This window comes from Podarcis vaucheri (genome assembly GCF_965113315.1).
Source record: "Podarcis vaucheri genome assembly, chromosome: 6".
Classification (NCBI taxonomy): Eukaryota; Metazoa; Chordata; class Lepidosauria; order Squamata; family Lacertidae; genus Podarcis; species Podarcis vaucheri.
This window is the reverse complement of record NC_138764.1, coordinates 94,611,465-94,629,818: the sequence shown is the minus strand read 5'-3', so window position 1 is coordinate 94,629,818 and position 18,354 is coordinate 94,611,465. Positions and strand designations below refer to the sequence as shown.

The 18,354-nt window shown below is 46.2% G+C and overlaps 1 protein-coding gene across 4 annotated transcripts in view; it reads right to left on the bottom strand.

Annotated features, from left to right (window-relative positions):
* Positions 1 to 757: 757 nt before the first annotated feature.
* The window catches only part of CDH26 (cadherin 26), a 40,736-nt gene continuing 23,139 nt past the window's right edge, over positions 758 to 18,354 (bottom strand). Inside the window, exons 11-19 of one of the 4 annotated variants that reach the window (XM_082225943.1) lie at positions 16,868 to 17,010; positions 16,197 to 16,430; positions 9,188 to 9,418; positions 8,342 to 8,475; positions 7,714 to 7,794; positions 6,195 to 6,299; positions 1,857 to 1,961; positions 1,585 to 1,674; positions 758 to 1,120 (exon numbers count right to left, since the gene is read on the bottom strand). In XM_082225943.1, the coding sequence (XP_082082069.1) occupies positions 926 to 1,120; positions 1,585 to 1,674; positions 1,857 to 1,961; positions 6,195 to 6,299; positions 7,714 to 7,794; positions 8,342 to 8,475; positions 9,188 to 9,418; positions 16,197 to 16,430; positions 16,868 to 17,010 (1,318 nt within the window). In that variant the 3' untranslated portion in view covers positions 758 to 925. The remainder of the gene's footprint in view (positions 1,121 to 1,584; positions 1,675 to 1,856; positions 1,962 to 6,194; positions 6,300 to 7,713; positions 7,795 to 8,341; positions 8,476 to 9,187; positions 9,419 to 16,196; positions 16,431 to 16,867; positions 17,011 to 18,354) is intronic. The other 3 variants (XM_082225944.1, XM_082225945.1, XM_082225946.1) reach the window with 3 other exon arrangements.

Here is an 18,354-nt window from a genome sequence, read left to right as displayed (position 1 = left end):
CTGTTTGTTTATGTCACTTGATGCTGCACTAGCTTTCGCAGCAAGGGTTACCTAAAAATGGGGGAGTGGTATTAGGATTTTTATCTCACCGTGCTGCTCAGCAAGTAGCACTATGGTTGTTTATATCATGTGAGTGCCTGAGAGCGTGAGACAGGAAGTCTCAGTACTGTTGGAGTACTGCTGGAGAAGTTACTTTCACTTCTGTGTGAGCTGCAGTTCTGTACTGGTGCTGAGAGAGCACAGACATGCTGATGGATTCTCTGTCTATAAGACTGTAAATAAAGTAGTTTTAAAACTATGATTGTCTTTTTCTTCTGCAGTGAGATGCCAGAAGACGAGCATGCTCCTCTCAGGAGGGAGGGGTCGCTTATCACTGGTCTCTTTGGACTGGGGAAGATTTACAGCCAGAGGGTGACCACCGGAGAGACGCCCTTGTCTCTTGGGAAGGTGTCTTGGGAAGGTGGTGGCCTTCCCGAGCGTTTTTCCAACACTAACATGGACCTTCAGTGACAGGCAGAGCTGGCAGAGAGCAGACAAGTTGGTGGGGCAAGTTGATGTCTGGTGCCCTCCAGACATTGTAGACTACAGCTTCCATCAGCCAACAGTCCCAACCAACACACATGGTGGAAATTGTAGTCCAAAACATCAGGACAGCACCAAGTTGAGGACAATTAGTTTAAGGTAGCTTAAGCTTTCGTGTTATTTTTCTGGATAAGACAATGGAAAGCACAACATTTCCCACAATGCAACATCAAAATTTAAAAACACGGTATTTATTTCAAAATAAAAGAATCCATTTATTCAAGTATAAAAATTCAGCAGAATGAATGCTGGCAAAAATCCCTTTATGAACGGCATAGCTATAGTTCCATTTCAAATTCAACTGGGAGGATTCCCAGCTGCTCATACGGCAGCTTTAAAGGAATCACTTGCTGCAGATTTTGTCAAGAGTGGTGAACTTCGGCCCCAAAGTAGCCAAGAAATCGGGAGGTAGGCTATGATCATCCACAACTGGTAGGGAGAGAACGGATTCACTTTTCTCCCAAATTCCTTCTTCTGCATAAACATGAGGAGCGTAAGAGACCCCGTTATCCTCTAGATCTGCGATGTGGTTAAGTTTCTGAGGAAAGAAAGTAAGCAAAAGAGCATTTAGATAGCTAAACAAGAGCACCTTCCTGCCTCTACTACATGGATGAGAAATTTGTGGCCCTCTAGACATCGCTGGATTACAACTCCCATCATTCCTGACCATTGGCCATGCTGTAGCTGGGGCTGATGGGAACTGGAGTTCAGAACAGGCCTGGAGAGCCAAAGGTTCCCAGCCCTGGTTATCTTTGTTATCTGCAGCACATTTAGGAAGAAGGACAACAACAGCTCAGTAATAGAGCATCTTTTGTGCATTCAGGAGCTCCCTAAATTGATTTTTCTACCCTCCCCAACATAAAATAATTTGGTGGCAGGAGGAGATCTTTGGGCTTCTGCATTAACAAAAGCAAATTTGAGCCATAATTGAAACTCATTCCACTGGACGCATTTCATAGTTCTTGGAGAAGGGGAAGTAATCAACCTCTTCCTGTTCCTCACTTGATTTAAGATTTCATCCAATGTTTCCAGCATCCGGTCATGTGGGTTCTTCCAGCGCTTCTTACTGTTTTGGGGGAGCAAGGTTGTCTGCTGAAGCAGAGAAAACGAATTTTAGAGCCACCACTTGCTTACATTCCATCTAGAATTACTTCAAGTATAAGGGGAAACTATGAAATCTACAGACAGCAATTTTTTGTAACGTGACACATCTTGAGTTATTAGAGATAAAAAGTGCAGGGGGTGGGGCAGGATCCTGTTGTGATTTATCTAACCTGATGCCAGCCAGGGATCATTTGGAAATATTCTGGGATGGTTATGGGTGAAGCGATACTTCCACCAGGCGCTGTCAGCTTTGCTTGGGTCATTCTATGGTCATCCTTTAAAAGAAAATGAAGCTTAGCTTATAAAAATACAGTTGCAGTCCATGTCTTTCCATGCATTCTCCTTAAAATTAGAATATTTGAAACACATTAGGACATCAAACTGCAGAAAGCCTCAGGACAGTTCACTATAAAACCGCTCTCGCTCTCTGAAGTCCTGCAGAACACTAGCATGCAAACATGACTGCCACATAAAACACATTGTCCTCTGGTGTGTGGACAGATGGAACAGAACAGGAGTGAAGAACCTTTTTCGCCCAGTGGGTCAGATTCTCCATTTCTGAGCACAATTCAAAGTGTTGGTGCTGACCTTTAAAGCCCTAAACGGCCTCAGTCCAGTATACCTGAAGGAATGTCTCCAACCCCATCATTCTGCCTGGACTCTGAGGTCCAGCTCTGAGGGCATTCTGGCAGTTCCCTTGCTGCAAGAAGCCAAGTTACAGGGAACCAGGCAGAGGGCCTTCTCAGTAGTGGTGCCCGCCCTGTGGAACGCCATCCCATCAGATGTCAAAGAGAAAAACAACTACCAGACTTTTAGAAGACATCTGAAGGCAGTCCTGTTTAGGTAAGCTTTTAATGTTTAACAGACTATTGTATTTTCATATTTTGTTGGAAGCCACCCAGTGTCTGGGGAAACTCAGACAGAGGGTGGCATATAAATAAATTATTATTATGATTATCATCATCATCATCATCTCCCCCGACCCTTGTGATCCACGTATGGCAAGTGTGTGGAGCCAATTATCCAATGCCTCAATGTTGTCAGGTGACCTTGCCTGCCAGGGACTTTCAGATGCCCATTTCAATTCAAAATCCCTGCACTGTGGCAGAGGGATATCTCTAGGTTCGTCTGGCAGGGCAAAAAGCCCCGAATAAAGTTTAAAATATTAACTGATGCAAAGGAGAGAGGGGGGTTTGCCCTGCCGGACTTAAGGTTATATTATGAAGCTGCGGCCTTCTGCTGGATGAAGGATTGCTGGATGAAGGATTGGATCTTATTGGAAAACACTGATGTCCTAGATCTGGAAGGCTTTAACAATTCGTTAGGTTGGCATGCGTATTTGTGGTATGACAAGGGGAAAACATATGGAATGTTCAAAAACCATATTGTCAGGAAAGCAATATATATGGTCTGGAAAAAATACAAAGACTTATTGGAAAGTAAAACTCCGAGGTGGATTTCACCAATAGAGGCCAAAGCTCGGAAAACAGCCAATATGGAGGCACACTGGCCAAAATATTGGGAAATAATAGAAAACATTGGAGGTAATTGGAAGTTGCAGAGCTTTGAAAAACTAAAGGATAAGGTGCAAAATTGGCTACACTATGCCCAAATTAATGAGGTTTTTAAGCTAGATAAAAAGGTAGGATTCCAGGTGGAAAAATCGAAACTTGAGACAGAGTTGTTAGAACCAAAGACCAAGGTATTATCGAGAATGTACAACTTGCTGCTTAAATGGAACACTCAGGATGAGACAGTTAAGTCAGCCATGATAAAATGGGCTCAAGACATTGGTTACAATATTATGTCCGAAGACTGGGAAAGGTTATGGACCACCGGTATGAAATTTACGGCATGTAGTGCCTTGAAAGAAAACATTATGAAAATGGTATACCGGTGGTACATGACCCCAGTCAAACTTGCTAAGATATACCATTTGTCTGACAATAAATGTTGGAAATGTAAGGAGGCTGAAGGGACATTCTTTCACCTCTGGTGGACTTGTCCAAGATTGAAGGCCTTTTGGGAAATGATTTATAACGAGTTAAAAAAGGTGTTTAAGTACACCTTCCCCAAGAAACCAGAGGCCTTCCTTCTGGGCATTGTCGGCCAGAAGGTGTTAAAAAAGGATAGAACTTTTTTTATGTATGCTACAACAGCAGCAAGAATCCTTATTGCCAAGCACTGGAAGACCCAAGATTTGCCCACACTGGAGGACTGGCAGACGCAATTGATGAACTACATGGAACTGGCCGAGATGACTGCAAGGATCCGAGACATGGGAGAAGAGGCAATGGAGGAGGACTGGAAAAAATTTAAAGACTATCTGCAGAAGTATTATAAGTTGTATGAAACATAAGACGTCGTATGATTGGGAACGTTAGCCCCAGCAATGAAATTTTATCATCTATGAAACTGACAATATTCATGAAAGAATCAAAGTTTAAACGGGCAAAAAGGATATTATGTTATATTTTTAGAGTAATTGGAGAATAAGAGATTTAAACTTAAATTGCAACTGAAAATGTAAAGAAACACATGAAATAAGGGTATAATTTGCTGGCAAATTTTATTATCAAGAATGCACTCATGTGGGAGATGTGGGGAAGTTCAAAGGAAATTTGAAATAAGTTGTCGAAATGGTTGAGATTTTCTGTTTTTTCTTCCTTTTTGTCTTTAGCTCTGTCCTTTTTTTTTTTTTTTTTTTGTTCTCTATGTAATTTGGAAAAAATGTAATAAAAATTATTATAAAAAAAAAACAAAATCCCTGCCTCCAACTTTGCAGTGGTGGTCATAGAATATTGATAATTTTCTGGGAGCAGAAAGTCACAATTGCTACAAACCTTTCTGCTGCTTGTAGCTATGACAAGTGCTCCTCTTTGCTGTAAGGGCTTTTCATCTCTGTGCTGTGTGATTTTTATCATGTATTTTAATATGCTTAATCTGTTTTACTCTAGTTTGATAAATTTCCATTTTATTGTCAGCCACCTTGAGCAATATTCTGAACGATAAATTAACAAACAACGTATTCTTTTATATTCATTGCATGCAGTGCTGCTTATGTCCTTCTGCAATTCATTTTCTAAGGTGTTCTATAATTGGCCTTCCTTTGTAATGTCTTAATGTGAAACATTTAAGGCAATATTTTTGTTTCCTGTTAACTATATTTAGATTCATATTTTAAATCTGATCTCCTGTAATGTTTTGTTTTGGAATGCTTTGATGTTTTAATGTAGGTTCCTTCATAAAAAATATAAAGCAGTATAAGGATAAAATGAATAACTATTTTCTGCAAAAATATGGTGAAATTATGTAACTTATGTAATTTACATAATTAAATACATTAAAACCCTAAATTACATTGTCATTAATTATTCCACCCCATTCATTTGAATGCAAAGGAAATGCAATGTAAAGTTGGGGGCATAATAAAGAACTGCTGCCACTGTTGCTGCTGCCCAGGACTGACCTGCTGGGAGCCTGAAGGGCTGTTATGTACTGAAGTTCTCACCCTGGGCCAGCAGGGGGATACGGTAGATAGTTTTCACTCAGGTCCACATATGCAAATAAGGAATTGAAAGTGACGCTAAGTGATTGGATAGTTACAGAAAATTGTTACTGGTGCATTGTAGTGGAGCTCTATATAAGCAGGTTGGCTGAACCCTTCAGTTCAGTTCTGTTCTGGCCTGTGAATAAACAAGAGCTGTTTGAAGAATCGCTGTGTCGTTTTTTATGTTCACCCACAACTTATCATGGCCCTGTCCTGGTTCTCTCCACCTGGCTTGGGGCAGGGCCTGACAGGCTCCACAAAGGAGTTCTGCTGCTGCTGCTGGGCAGAGAGGGCTCTGTTTTTGTTTTTTAAATTGCTTTTATTTTTTATCTATGTCATTTTAAATTGTGATTGATATTAATGATGTATTCTTAATTTTAGATTTTATGAATTATGTGGAAATTGTTTTCCATTTGGTTGTGTACTTTCTGATGTGTTGCATTTATTGTTGGTTACTTTTGTTATGTTGGTAATTATGTAAATCTTCTCATGCCTTGAGCATTGTTTTAACCAGGGGTCAGCAAACTTTTTCAGCAGGGGGCCACTGTGCCTCAGGCCTTGTGGGGGGCTGGACTATATTTTGAAAAAATAATAATGAACAAATTCCTATGCCCCACAAATAACCCAGAGATGCATTTTAAATAAAAGCACACATTCTACGCATGTAAAAACACCAGGCAGCCCCCCCCCCCAAAATAACCCAGAGATGCATTTTAAATAAAAGGGCACATTCTACTTATATAAAAACACACTCATTCCCAGACCGTCCGCGGGCCGGATTTAGAAGGCAATTGGGCCGGATCCAGCCCCCGGGCCTTAGTTTGCCTACCCATGGTTGTAACTATGGAAAGGCAACATACAAATAAAATGATGATGATGATAAATGATTGCAAACTGAAAGCAACAACAAAATCTAGCACCCGTGAACTACTGCATACCATCATACATTTTTTTATACCTGAAGCAACTGTGGTTTCGTACACATATTACTCACAAGTAGGTTTTGTTCATAGTGTACTTGACTGGATGTCCGTGAATGTGAGGTGCTTGCTCCAGTTGGCTTCTAAGAAATAAAATGCCGAAACAAATGACTGGCCCCTATCCAGCGCTCTAGCTCTGCTGACATAACAAGACTTCCACATGTGCAATGGACTCAATTTCCCTCCTTCTCCCGCCTCCTCCACTCCACCCTCAAAATCAGCTTCAGGTGGTTGGAGACCTTCCAGAGTAGATTTTTGAGGCACATGGGGGAAAGAAAGGAAAGAAAACTCCATTTGTGCCAGCAGGGACGTCTTACCCATAGAGGCTAGTGGTGCAGGGAGCCATGTTCTGGAGGGTGCCAGTCAAGAGGCTCTCGCTGGCCACATCAGCTCGCCACCCTCGCCATGCCAAAGCAACACCGCGCCTGGAGCCTCTGCCTGCCATGGCCACAATGGCACAAAGCGACCAGCTGAGCCAGGAGCCGCTGCATCTAGCCTCCACCTCTTCCCCGCCAGAGGAGCTGCCCTCCAGCAAAGCTGGGCGCTGGCAGTGCCGTCCTCCCTAAAAAAGGTCAGCAACTATGGGAAATGGGGGGGGCATTGGAGGGATCTTTGCACCACGGCGCCGGATATGCTTAAGACGGCCCTGTGTGCCAGCAAAGCCCTGCTGTTTCAGCATGGGATGCAAGCCGTTATCAAGGCATTAAAAGCATCGGACAATAAATAAACAAGCATATACAGTGGTACCTCGGGTTACAGACGCTTCGGGTTACAGACTCTGCTAACCCAGAACTAGTACCTCGGGTTAAGAACGTTGCTTCAGGATGAGAACAGAAATCGCATAGCGGTGGCGCAGCGGCAGCAGGAGGCCCCATGAGCTAAAGTGGTGGTGCAGGTTAAGAACAGTTTCAGGTTAAGAACAGACCTCCAGAAGGAATTAAGTTCTTAACCCGAGGTACCACTGTATAAGGACAATTTGAAGGAGCTCAATCCCAACATACAAGGCAGATTTCAGCCCTGAGTGATTGCCTTCGACAACATCCTAGGCTATGAGATACCTACAGGCCTTTGACCTCCAGGTCAATTCCTGCCTCTGGCAGTAATGGCCTGCTGAGAACCACCCCAACCTCTGTGAGCTGGGCTCAAGGGGGAGCCAATAGCTTTTGTATAGGATCTTCCACATGATCAGGAGGCCCTTCATGATGCAGACTCCCACTCACCTACACAAGTGCCTTTAAGAATAGCCAACAAGAGGAGAGACTTCTGCTGAAGAAGCAGAGTTTGAGGGTCAGAGCAGTTATCTTTCAGCAAGGCAGAGACCCCCGGGTAGCTTTCCAGTTAGTCCAATATGAACACTATGCTAGAGATGGGTGGATCTGCCGTTAGTTTCTCAGTGTTTCTCATTTTTCCAGGCAACACCAGGCAAGGAAACTGTACTGTTCCATTACAGGCCCTTTAAATATACATTCAATAAAGCTCAAGGCGTTCTGTGGTTACCTTAATTGTTTGTGCTTTCTCTTTGGAAATTTGTGCATAGACTGCGGATGATGTAGCAGGATCTCCCATATCGGGTGTATCCTAAATGGGACATTAAGTCAAAATCAAATGCATTATTACACGTTGGTTGCATGTGAAGCAGCTGTTCTGAATGGACAGAGAGCAATACAAGAATCTAGCTGGAACTACTAAAATTGTGGGTGCCTTCCTGGAAAAGGTCGACACAAATGTTCTCTGGGGATCTGCTGCCTGTTGGAGGAGTGCCTGCTTGCCTATATGTCCTGCTAGTATGTATGCAAAGAAAGCAGATGTTACAAAGGCACTCCAAGTCTCCACGGCTCTCTGGTCTCAAAGAATCAAAGACTACCATCTTATACAACTCAATAGGAATAAATTCCATTCGGCTTAATGAATCTCACATGATGATTGTACAGTAATCCCAATAGCATTGCCCCGGAACATCATAGGGAGAGAGTACAAGGTGGGCAGGGGCGAAAGACAGCAGAACCCCTACATCTTTAATATCTGAATTGAAAGCTACTGTTACAGAAGCTCCCTCTTCTATACAACTGCAAGAGCCCTGTGCTGTTTTCCATCTAACCACACAATGAATAGCGGTATTATTTACCACCTGAGACAAAGCTTGTTGGCTCTCCTCATTGTAGTGGATCAGAGTCTGGTTGCCTTCTTCGTACGGAATGAAGGGAGGGCCTTTCTTCGATTCTGGTGTTGAGGAACACCAAAGTAGGAGAGCTAAGCCCACTGCATAACAAGGAAAAGAAATACAAAGGATGAGCTTTAACACTTTTTTTGGATGAGTGGGAGGGAAAATCCATCCTAGGATCCCCTCCACCTCACCGGTTAGTTTGTTGTACACCATTTAAAGATATATTTATATCTTAAGCATATAGAAATTGCCTGAATTAATAAATTCAATAGGTCAAAGTAAAAGGACCCATGGATGGTTAAGTTCAGTCAAAGGCAACTATGGGGTGCGGCACTCATCTCACTTTTCAGGCTGAGGGAGCCGGCATTTGTGCACAGACAACTTTCTGGGTCATGTGGCCAGCATGACTAAACCGCTTCTGGTGCAACAGGACACCGTGACAGAAACCAGAGCACACGGAAACACTGTTTACCTTCCTGCCGCAGCGGTACCTATTTATCTACTTGCACTGGTGTGCTCTTGGACTGCTAGGTTGGCAGAAGTTGGGATGGAGCAACGGGAGCACACCCCGTCAGGTGGATTCAAAGTGCCAACCTTCCGATCAGCAATCCCAAGAGGCTCAGTGGTTTAATCCCATGAAGAAGCAGCTCACCCTACAAATCTACGTGTGCATGCACTTTGAATTGAAATTGAGCACCCACTAAAAAAATCAGTCACTGACGAACAAGGATAACATGTTTACATTCTCTCTGCACAAGATCTGAGTACATTATTTCTGCCAGTAAGCAATTTTACGACATCACTCACAAATCAGTAACAGGAACCCAGCCACGATTGCAGCGACTGCTCCTGCTCCAAGACCCACTGACATGGAAGCCAGTTTCAGCTCCTGCTCACATGTGATCCCATCCCGGCAGGAACACACACCGACATGGAGGGTCTGCTCCACATAAAACCCCTGCCTGTCGAAAATGTGGAGCGGCACTTCGTAAATGCCAGAAGGGAGGCTTTTCAACATAAACAGCTCAACTGAGTCATCTAAAGTGGGGGGAAAGGGAGAGAGGAAGAATACTTACATTATTTCTTTTTGCTAATTATAATAATACCATGCTGGTAATGAGACAATAGTGATGGTGCAGACAAGGATGAGAAGGCTGAACCCTTCCAAATATTATTAACCAGATTTAAATCATTTTTAGGTTCTTAAGAATTGAATGGTTGCTTGCAAATCCTCTAGGCAATTCTTTGGTTAGCTGTCCAGCCTTCTTTGAAAACTTCAGAAGAAATGCTTTCTCTTATCATTTATAGGTAGTTTATTAACCTGTGGCGCCGGGTCAAGTCTCAACTTGAGTCTCTGCTGCGTGAGTAGGAGCTCTAATGATCAAATTACCCTGATAAAAAGGCTCAAACTATGAAAATATCTGCCAACTTTTATTAGTAAAAGACTCTGGGAGCTGCCGGGTAAACTTTTAAACCTCCCTCCCCTTTCAAAGCTACATAAATCAACTTTGAACCACCTCCATTGAAAATCCCATAAAGCTGTGGGCTGGATAAAATAGCCCTACTTATTTCCGAGTACAAAGATGGTACTTACAAGACAACCTGTGGTGTCAGGAAAAGCTGCAGACAACAGGCCAGAGCATGGAGGTCAAAATCCACATCTAACAGCACCTGCCATTCTATCAGGCTTATAGTCGAAGAGGAGATGGAGATGTCCTGCAGCCCCATTAGCCCTGCTGAAAGGCCAGAAACTTTTGTCTCCTCCCCTACCTGAACTCTGTTTGTTTAAGAAATGTCTCCTATAGCTTTATTAGTCTGAAGACTGTCAAAGCGATGTACAGAATATCAAAATCATATACAGTACAAGACAAAACCCCATTTGCACTGAGTTTTCCTTGCACTGAAATGAATGGGGTGGAATAATGTAATGACAATGCAATTTGCATAATTTAGTATATGAGATTGTCAGGGAACTGACATCGGAGGAAAGGGAAGTGGTAGGGCTCCCAGAGACTGGGAGAGAATCAACAGCCAAAGCAGGGACCAGCAGGGGGAGCGCGGGGTCTCTGGAGGAGGATCTCAGTAATGCTGAGAGAGACGCAGCAGCCCAGGCAGGAAGCAGAAGGGGAGAGAAAGGGGTGAGAGACACTTCGAGCGAAAATAGCGGGGAGGTGTCAGAAGCAACTGCAGGGAGACCTATGCTTCGCCGGAAGCTGTCACGTCGTGAGTCCAGGAGACGCGTTTCCGTTAAGGAACTTCTTTGCTGGAAGCGCTTCCGCAGACAGCCACTGTCGGACTCTACAAGTGACTAGAGCAGACATGTCTGAGGAGCTCTGTCACACACAGAGGTTTGTGGGGTCGCACAAACTCTGAAGGGGCACTATTTTAAGCACAAGCAGCTAATCATCCCCTGACAGCAGTCCGACAGTCTCTGTACGCTGCCTGTGCAGGAGAAGGCATCATGAGCGACCCAGCAGGAGCCGGAGCCGCAGGGGGTGGAGCTGGTCCAAGCTTGGAAGACAGATACCGAGCATTGGAGGTCCAACTTGCGCTGCAGACGGCGAGGCTCGAGGAGAGGAGGGCTCAAGATGCAGACAAGAAGGGGAGAACCACTCAGTTCCCCAGAAAGGTACCAGGATTAGTGCAGAAGTTTGGGGGGGACCCCAAGGATTACCATGCCTTTAGGACTGAAATGCAATATGCCCTGAATGTGCAGTTTGATGAGTTCCCTGATGAGGAATCCCGAGTTGCTTTCGTAATTGGGCATCTTGAGAAGGGAGCGCGAGATTGGGTTCGACCCCTGATGGCAACGCACAACGATATCCTGAAGGACACTATGAAATTCTTTCGTGCAATGGATATCATGTTCTCCAGCGATATTGAGGAGGGGGTAGTGCGCAGACAGCTAATGGCTTGCAAGCAGGGAAGCAGATCTGTCCGTGAGTACTGGACTGAATTTACCATGCTGATTCACAGATTGGGGTGGGATTTATCGGCAGCACCCATTCAGATGCTATTTGAAGAAGGTCTTTCTTCAGCTGTGAAAGACGAGCTGGCCAGGAGCCCCAGGGCGGTGTCTATGGATCAGCTGACCAAATCTGCGCTGACCATTGGAGCGCGCCAGGAGGCAAGAGCCTTGGAGAGGCGGGAAGGGAGAGGGGAACGTTGGAAGGAGTTACGCATTCCAGACATTCCTGAGCCAGCTTTCCCGCCGGCAGAGCCGATGGAAATCGGAACAGCCCGCGCGCGCGCAGTTTCAAAGCCCAGTGAGGGGGCGAAGAAGGAGGGAAAGGGACCCCGGAAATGCTATCTCTGCCAACAGCCAGGCCACTTTGCCAGAGTCTGCCCCCAGAGGAAGGAATGGCAAGGGATGGTGGGAACTGTTGAGGGGGAAGAGCAGGGAGAAACGGAGCAGGTAAAAGCCAACGCCTGGTTGCCAGCAGGGCACTGCAGCCAGGCCAAAGAGCAGTGAAAGTGCCCCTTTCCCAAGTGCCAGTGCCAGAAGCTCCTCGACCTGCTCTAGTGATTGAAGTGTCGCTAGAGTTGCAAAATGGACACCCCCTAAAAATAAAGGCGCTGTTGGACTCAGGCAGCTCCTGCAATTTTATGAGCAAGGAGTTTGCGGCTGAACACCAGATACAGACTATCCCCTTAAGCAACCCCCTGCAGGTGACCACGATCGATGGCAGAGAACTGTTGGGAGGAGGCGTCAGCTTGCAGACCATCCCAATGATAATGAGGGTGGCAAGGCACACAGAACTGATAGCGTTTAATGTGGCCACCTTGGGAGGCGCTCCCATTATTTTGGGAATGAGCTGGCTAGCCCTACATGATCCGCTGGTGGGCTGGCATCAAAGAGTGGTTTCCTTCGGTTCCGCACATTGCTTAGAACACTGCAGGGGGGAAAAGGGGTCAGCAGGGGCCCAAGCCACCCTAGCAGGGACGGAAGTGATGGAGAAGGGGAAGGTGCCATCACAGTATGCTGATCTCAGCGACGTGTTCAGCGAGAAGGAAGCTGACCAACTACCCCCGCATAGGCCCTTTGATTGCCAGATCAATTTACTCCCTGGAGCACAGCTTCCTGTAGGCAGGTTGTATGCCATGTCAGACAGGGAGATGCAGGAGTTGCGAGCGTTCATTGACAAGAACCTGAAGAGAGGCTTCATCAGAGAGTCCAAGGCAGCGGGGGGTAGCCCAGTGTTTTTTGTGGATAAAAAGAACACGGACAAGCCGAGACTGGTATGTGACTTTCGGGCCCTAAATGCAGTGACAGAGCCGGTGGCTTTTCCTATGCCCAGGATTGATGATATTTTGACCAGGGTGCGAAAAGGAAAGATTTTTACAAAGCTGGACCTAAGGGGGGCGTACAACCTGATACGTATAAGGAAAGGGGATGAATGGAAGACCACCATGTTCACCCCTTTGGGGGCATTTGAATATCTCGTTATGCCTTTTGGATTACAAGCAGGCTCCGCGTGTTTTCAAGCCTTTATGAACCATGTACTGGGGCCTTTGCTCTACAAGAATTGCGTGGCCTTCTTAGATGACGTGTTGGTGTATTCGGAGAATGAGGAGCAACATGTGAGAGACGTCAGAGAAGTGTTGAGCAGGCTGCAAGCCAACAGACTGTGGGTGAAACTGGAGAAGTGTCAGTTTCATACCAAGGAGGTGGAATTCCTGGGGTACCGCTTGTCAGACAAGGGGTTGGCCATGGACCCCGGCAAGGTTCAAGCGGTGCTGGAATGGAAAACCCCCAAGACTAAGAAGGATGTGCAGAGGTTCCTAGGGTTTGGAAACTTTTATCGTAAGTTCATCCGAAACTTCGCTCACCTGACGGCGCCCATCACGGACTGTCTCAGCAGCAAAAAGAAGTTTGTTTGGACGGGGGAGGCGGAGCGAGCGTTTGAGGAACTGAAAAAGGCCTTCGCCTCTGACGAACAACTTCTACATGTGGATTTACAAAAAAAGCTGAGGGTCGAAACAGACGCTTCTGACAGAGCCATAGGGGCGGTGCTTCTTCTGCAGCCGGGGAAGGAGGGGTCCGAGTGGCGACCGTGTGCCTTCTTTTCGCGAAAGCTGAACAAATCTGAGAGAAACTACACGGTGTACGACCGGGAACTTCTTGCGATTTATGAGGCCTTCCGGAGATGGAGGCACCTACTAATTGGTGCACAACAGAAGGTGCAAGTACGCACGGACCATAAGAATCTAGAGTATTGGAGAACTGCGCGAGTGCTCAACCAACGGCAGTTGAGATGGGCCCAGGAGTTCTCCAAATTTAACTTTGAGATTTGTTACGTACCAGGCCAGGAGAACGTTAGGGCGGACGCTCTCTCACGCAAACCTGAATATTTGGAGGGAGAGGGTGCACCCGAAGAGACCCATGTCATTCCCGAGGATCGCTGGGTGTGCGGGGCGGCATTGGTGGGGCTAAGGGAACTGATAGAGGGAACGGTGCAGGATGAATATGCCCAGGACAAACTCAGGGGTCTCAGGAGGGAGGGAGACAAACCCGGGGGTTTTGAGGAGAGAAACGGGGCGTTGTACTACAAGGGAGCGTTATACGTACCTGAAGGAGAATTGAGGGAAAAGGTACTCAAGCAACTGCATGATAGCCCCACAGCAGGGCATTTTGGGCAACACAAAACCATGTGGCTGGTTACCAGGGAATTCTGGTGGCCCAAGGTCAGGGAAGATGTGCGGGAGTATGTGAGAGGGTGTGACCGATGTCAACGAGCCAAGGGGGAGAGGCGGGCACCGGCAGGTTTATTAGAACCACTACCCACGCCGGAAAGACCATGGGAGGCAGTGGCAATAGATTTTATGACTGATCTGCCCAGGTCCAAAGGGAAGACAGCCATTATGGTTGTGGTAGACCTGTTAACCAAGATGGCCCACTTTATAGCCTGCTCACATGCGGTCACAGCAGAAGAAACCGCTAAATTGTTTGTGGAAAATGTGTTTAGATTGCATGGTGCCCCCTTGAGGGTGGTTTCGGACCGAGGGAAACAATTTACTTCCAGGTTCTGGAGGAAGCTCATGAGCTTATTGCATGTAGAGGTGAATTTTTCCACTGCCCGCCATCCAGAAACCAACGGGCAGGCGGAAAGAGCTAATGGTGTCCTCCAGCAATATTTGAGGTGTTATGTGAATGACAGAGAGAATGATTGGGTGGAGAAGCTGGCGTTGGCAGAATTTGCCTATAACAATGCGGAGAACGTGTCCACGGGAATGAGCCCTTTTTTGGCCAATCACGGGTGTCATCCCCGAGCCTTCCCAGGGGGGGAGGGGGAGAACTGGAGCGTTCCAGCCGCAGAACAGTTCGTTGAAGAAATGGAAGCGATCCATCGCCAGCTCCAACTTAATTTAAACAGGGCGAAGGAGGAATATAAGAGGCAGGCAGACAAAACCAGAAGGGAAGGAGAAAGCATTAGGGTGGGGGACCAGGTGTGGTTGTCCACCCAAGGGTTACCATTTAAAGGAGGTTGTAAGAAGTTAAGACCCAAAAGGCTGGGCCCATTTGAAGTCACGCAACAGGTCAACCCAGTGGCTTTCAGACTCCGGTTACCTAACCACATGAAGTTGCACCCAGTGTTCCACAGATCATTGCTGTCACCGTATATAGGGGACAGAGAGGGGAGGGTCAATAGGGGACCAGCTATGGAGGAAAAAGAACACAGCTACCATGTAGCGGAGATTCTCGATTCCAGGTGGAGGGGAGAGCAAGTAGAGTATTTGGTAATGTGGGAAGGGGAGCCGGAGTCGGAAAACACCTGGGTCAGGGCAGAGGATGTAGATGACGAGGTTTTGATTGAAACTTTTCATCAGAGATTCCCTCGGAAACCCCAGCCAGTGGCGAGGTTCCGGAGGGAATACTTCGCCACCACCGACGAAGAAGAAGAGTTGGAGGGGTTCGCTGATTCCGAGGTGGAGGAGGATTCAGCGAGTCGGAACGAAGACCGATGGAGGGAAATGTTCGAGACGTCGGAAGATGAAGAGGATTCTTTTAGGGGTTTCAGCTCCTCACCGCCCAGAGGAGAGAGTAGGGGCGGGGGAGAGGGGGGCCCTGGAGGGGAGGTGGATGTCAGGGAACTGACATCGGAGGAAAGGGAAGTGGTAGGGCTCCCAGAGACTGGGAGAGAATCAACACCCAAAGCAGGGACCAGCAGGGGGAGCGCGGGGTCTCTGGAGGAGGATCTCAGTAATGCTGAGAGAGACGCAGCAGCCCAGGCAGGAAGCAGAAGGGGAGAGAAAGGGGTGAGAGACACTTCGAGCGAAAATAGCGGGGAGGTGTCAGAAGCAACTGCAGGGAGACCTATGCTTCGCCGGAAGCTGTCACGTCGTGAGTCCAGGAGACGCGTTTCCGTTAAGGAACTTCTTTGCTGGAAGCGCTTCCGCAGACAGCCACTGTCGGACTCTACAAGTGACTAGAGCAGACATGTCTGAGGAGCTCTGTCACACACAGAGGTTTGTGGGGTCGCACAAACTCTGAAGGGGCACTATTTTAAGCACAAGCAGCTAATCATCCCCTGACAGAGATACTATAGAGTTTTGCATGTTAAGAGTACAGTGGTACCTAAACCATTCAAAAACCAAGGCACGGATTCTGATTGGCTGCGGGAGCTTCCTGCACTCAAGTGGAAGCCACGTCGGATGTTCGTTTTCCGAAAAACATTCACAAACTGAAACACTTAATTCCGGGTTTGCAGCGTTTGGGAGCCGATTTGTTCGACAACTAAGCCGTTCGAGAATCAAGGTGCCACTGTACAGGGCAGAACATGGAAAATCCCTACGTCACAGTAGGAGGGTAGCTTACCAAAGTTCTGCCCCAGTTTCCAAGAGTCTTGCACATTCCCATTGGTCTCTACTAGCTGGAATGTAAAGGGCTCTGCGTAGAGATCAGAGTCTTTGTCTTCTGCTTTTACAAGGAATGGGCCTTTCGCTTTTCCGCTGCAGACCACCAGCAAAGATGTAACTAACATGGGAGCGTTGTCATTGAGGTCAGAGAGGTGAAGTTGGATAGTGCCTGTGCCAGTTTGTGGTGGAACACCTAATAGGGGGAACAAATGAGCACAATGCTAAAAAAGAGAGAGAGAGCAAATATTGCAGAGCAGGAAGGAACGCACAGAATGAGAAATGGATTTCACCCACTGGCTTTCGGCATCTGACCTCCTGAGCAAACACTTCCCACACTGTATTTCTCTGTTGCAAATGTCAGGTCATCCACATCATTCAAGCTGGACCTGTTTTGCAAACTCTCAAGAAAGGATCATCTAGGTCAGAGTTTACACTGGGGCCCAAGAAACGGCTCTATGACTGGGAAGCATTTCTAAGACAGCTTCTCAACATATTTTTAGACATCACAGGATAATTCTGTTGCTTTCATTTTCTGCCCGGAAATATTCAAAGCTGAGTGTTAGGTGCTAAACCAGAGCTGCCTTGGGACACTTTGCATCTTGCACCATTATTGTTTGAGAAGATGCTTACCGTCATCAATGGCGTGAATCACAATGGTGTATACGCTGTTGTTCACGTGGGGAGATTCTCTATCTAGTGTTTTCACATTTGTCACGGTCCCCGAGTGTTCGTCAACAGTCACCCAGCCACCTGGGTCAGAAGCTATTTTGTACCTTAAAGAGGAAATCAAAGGTTTTATTTTTAAATGAGCGATGAAGGAAGGCTCCAGAGTAGCTATCATGCAAGGTTTGCTTTCCCACCCTCCAAGAGATTGGAAATCAAGGGTATACTTAGTGCTGTGCTGTGCTGAACATTTCCTTCCACTTCATTTTCCAACCATTCTCCAACAGTGAAAAGAAAAAGAAACTGCACTCATAAAAGTCAGGTGGAAAGAAGAGTTTCTGTAAAATTTTCATGGGGGAGTGGAAGGCTTTGGTTGCATTTACATTACTTCCAAAATGGCTCTAGGGTTTTGAGAGTAGGGGTGTCAGGGAATTCAGCCTGAAGCAGTAGCAAAAATTGCCGCCACTCGCGTTTTTGTCCCAGGTCCAGCGCAGAACTTAATCTTGCAAATACAGTGGCTATTTGATCACATAATTCTTGGGGGTCTTTATCTAATTTTACAGCCAATACATAATTTGTGGTGGGGTTTATTTGTATGGTTTTGACATTTCATTTACATTGAAATGTATGGCGTGAAAATGTTACAAATTACCGTATTTTTTGCTCTATAAGACTCACTTGTTCCTTCCTAAAAAGTAAGGGGGAATATGTGTGCGTCTTATGGAGCGAATGCAGGCTGCGCAGCTATCTCAGAAGCCAGAGCAGCAAGAGGGATTGCTGCTTTCACTGCGCAGCGATCCCTCTTGCTGTTCTAGCTTCTGAGATTCAGAATATATTTTTTCTTGTTTTCCTCCTCCAAAAACTAGGTGTGTCTTGTGGTCTGGTGCATCTTATAGAGCGAAAAATACGGTATGTTAAATTTGTGAAGTAAGCAAGTCCCCATTTTGTATTTCTATGTTGTGAACTGCCCTATGATCTTTGGGTGATGGGCGATATACAAATTAAATAAGTAAATAATAGGGCAGAATTAATTGTGTAAACTATGTTAAATAGCAGACAGCAAGATGAATGGCATAGTATTAGGTGAAAAACAAACAGCCGTGGAAAGAAAATGCATCCATTCTCCAGTAGTCTGCATTCTGCAGCCTTCCTGGGTTTCCACAGCTGAGATGGAAGGCAGGGAGGCTGTCTTCCATGCACCAGACAGCAGTTTACCATTTTCTTAAAAAGAAAACTTCTTTGACAGTAAAAGCACTGCAATTGCTACAGAAACAAAAATCAGGGTGTGCAACAATCTCAGTAACGTGGTAACCATTCTCCCCCAGTATCTCCCACTCCTATAATACCCTAGGGCAGGCATAGGCAAACTCCAGCCCTCCAGATGTTTGGGACTACAATTCCCATCATCCCTAGCTAACAGGACCAGTGGTCAGGGATGATGGGAATTGCCCAAA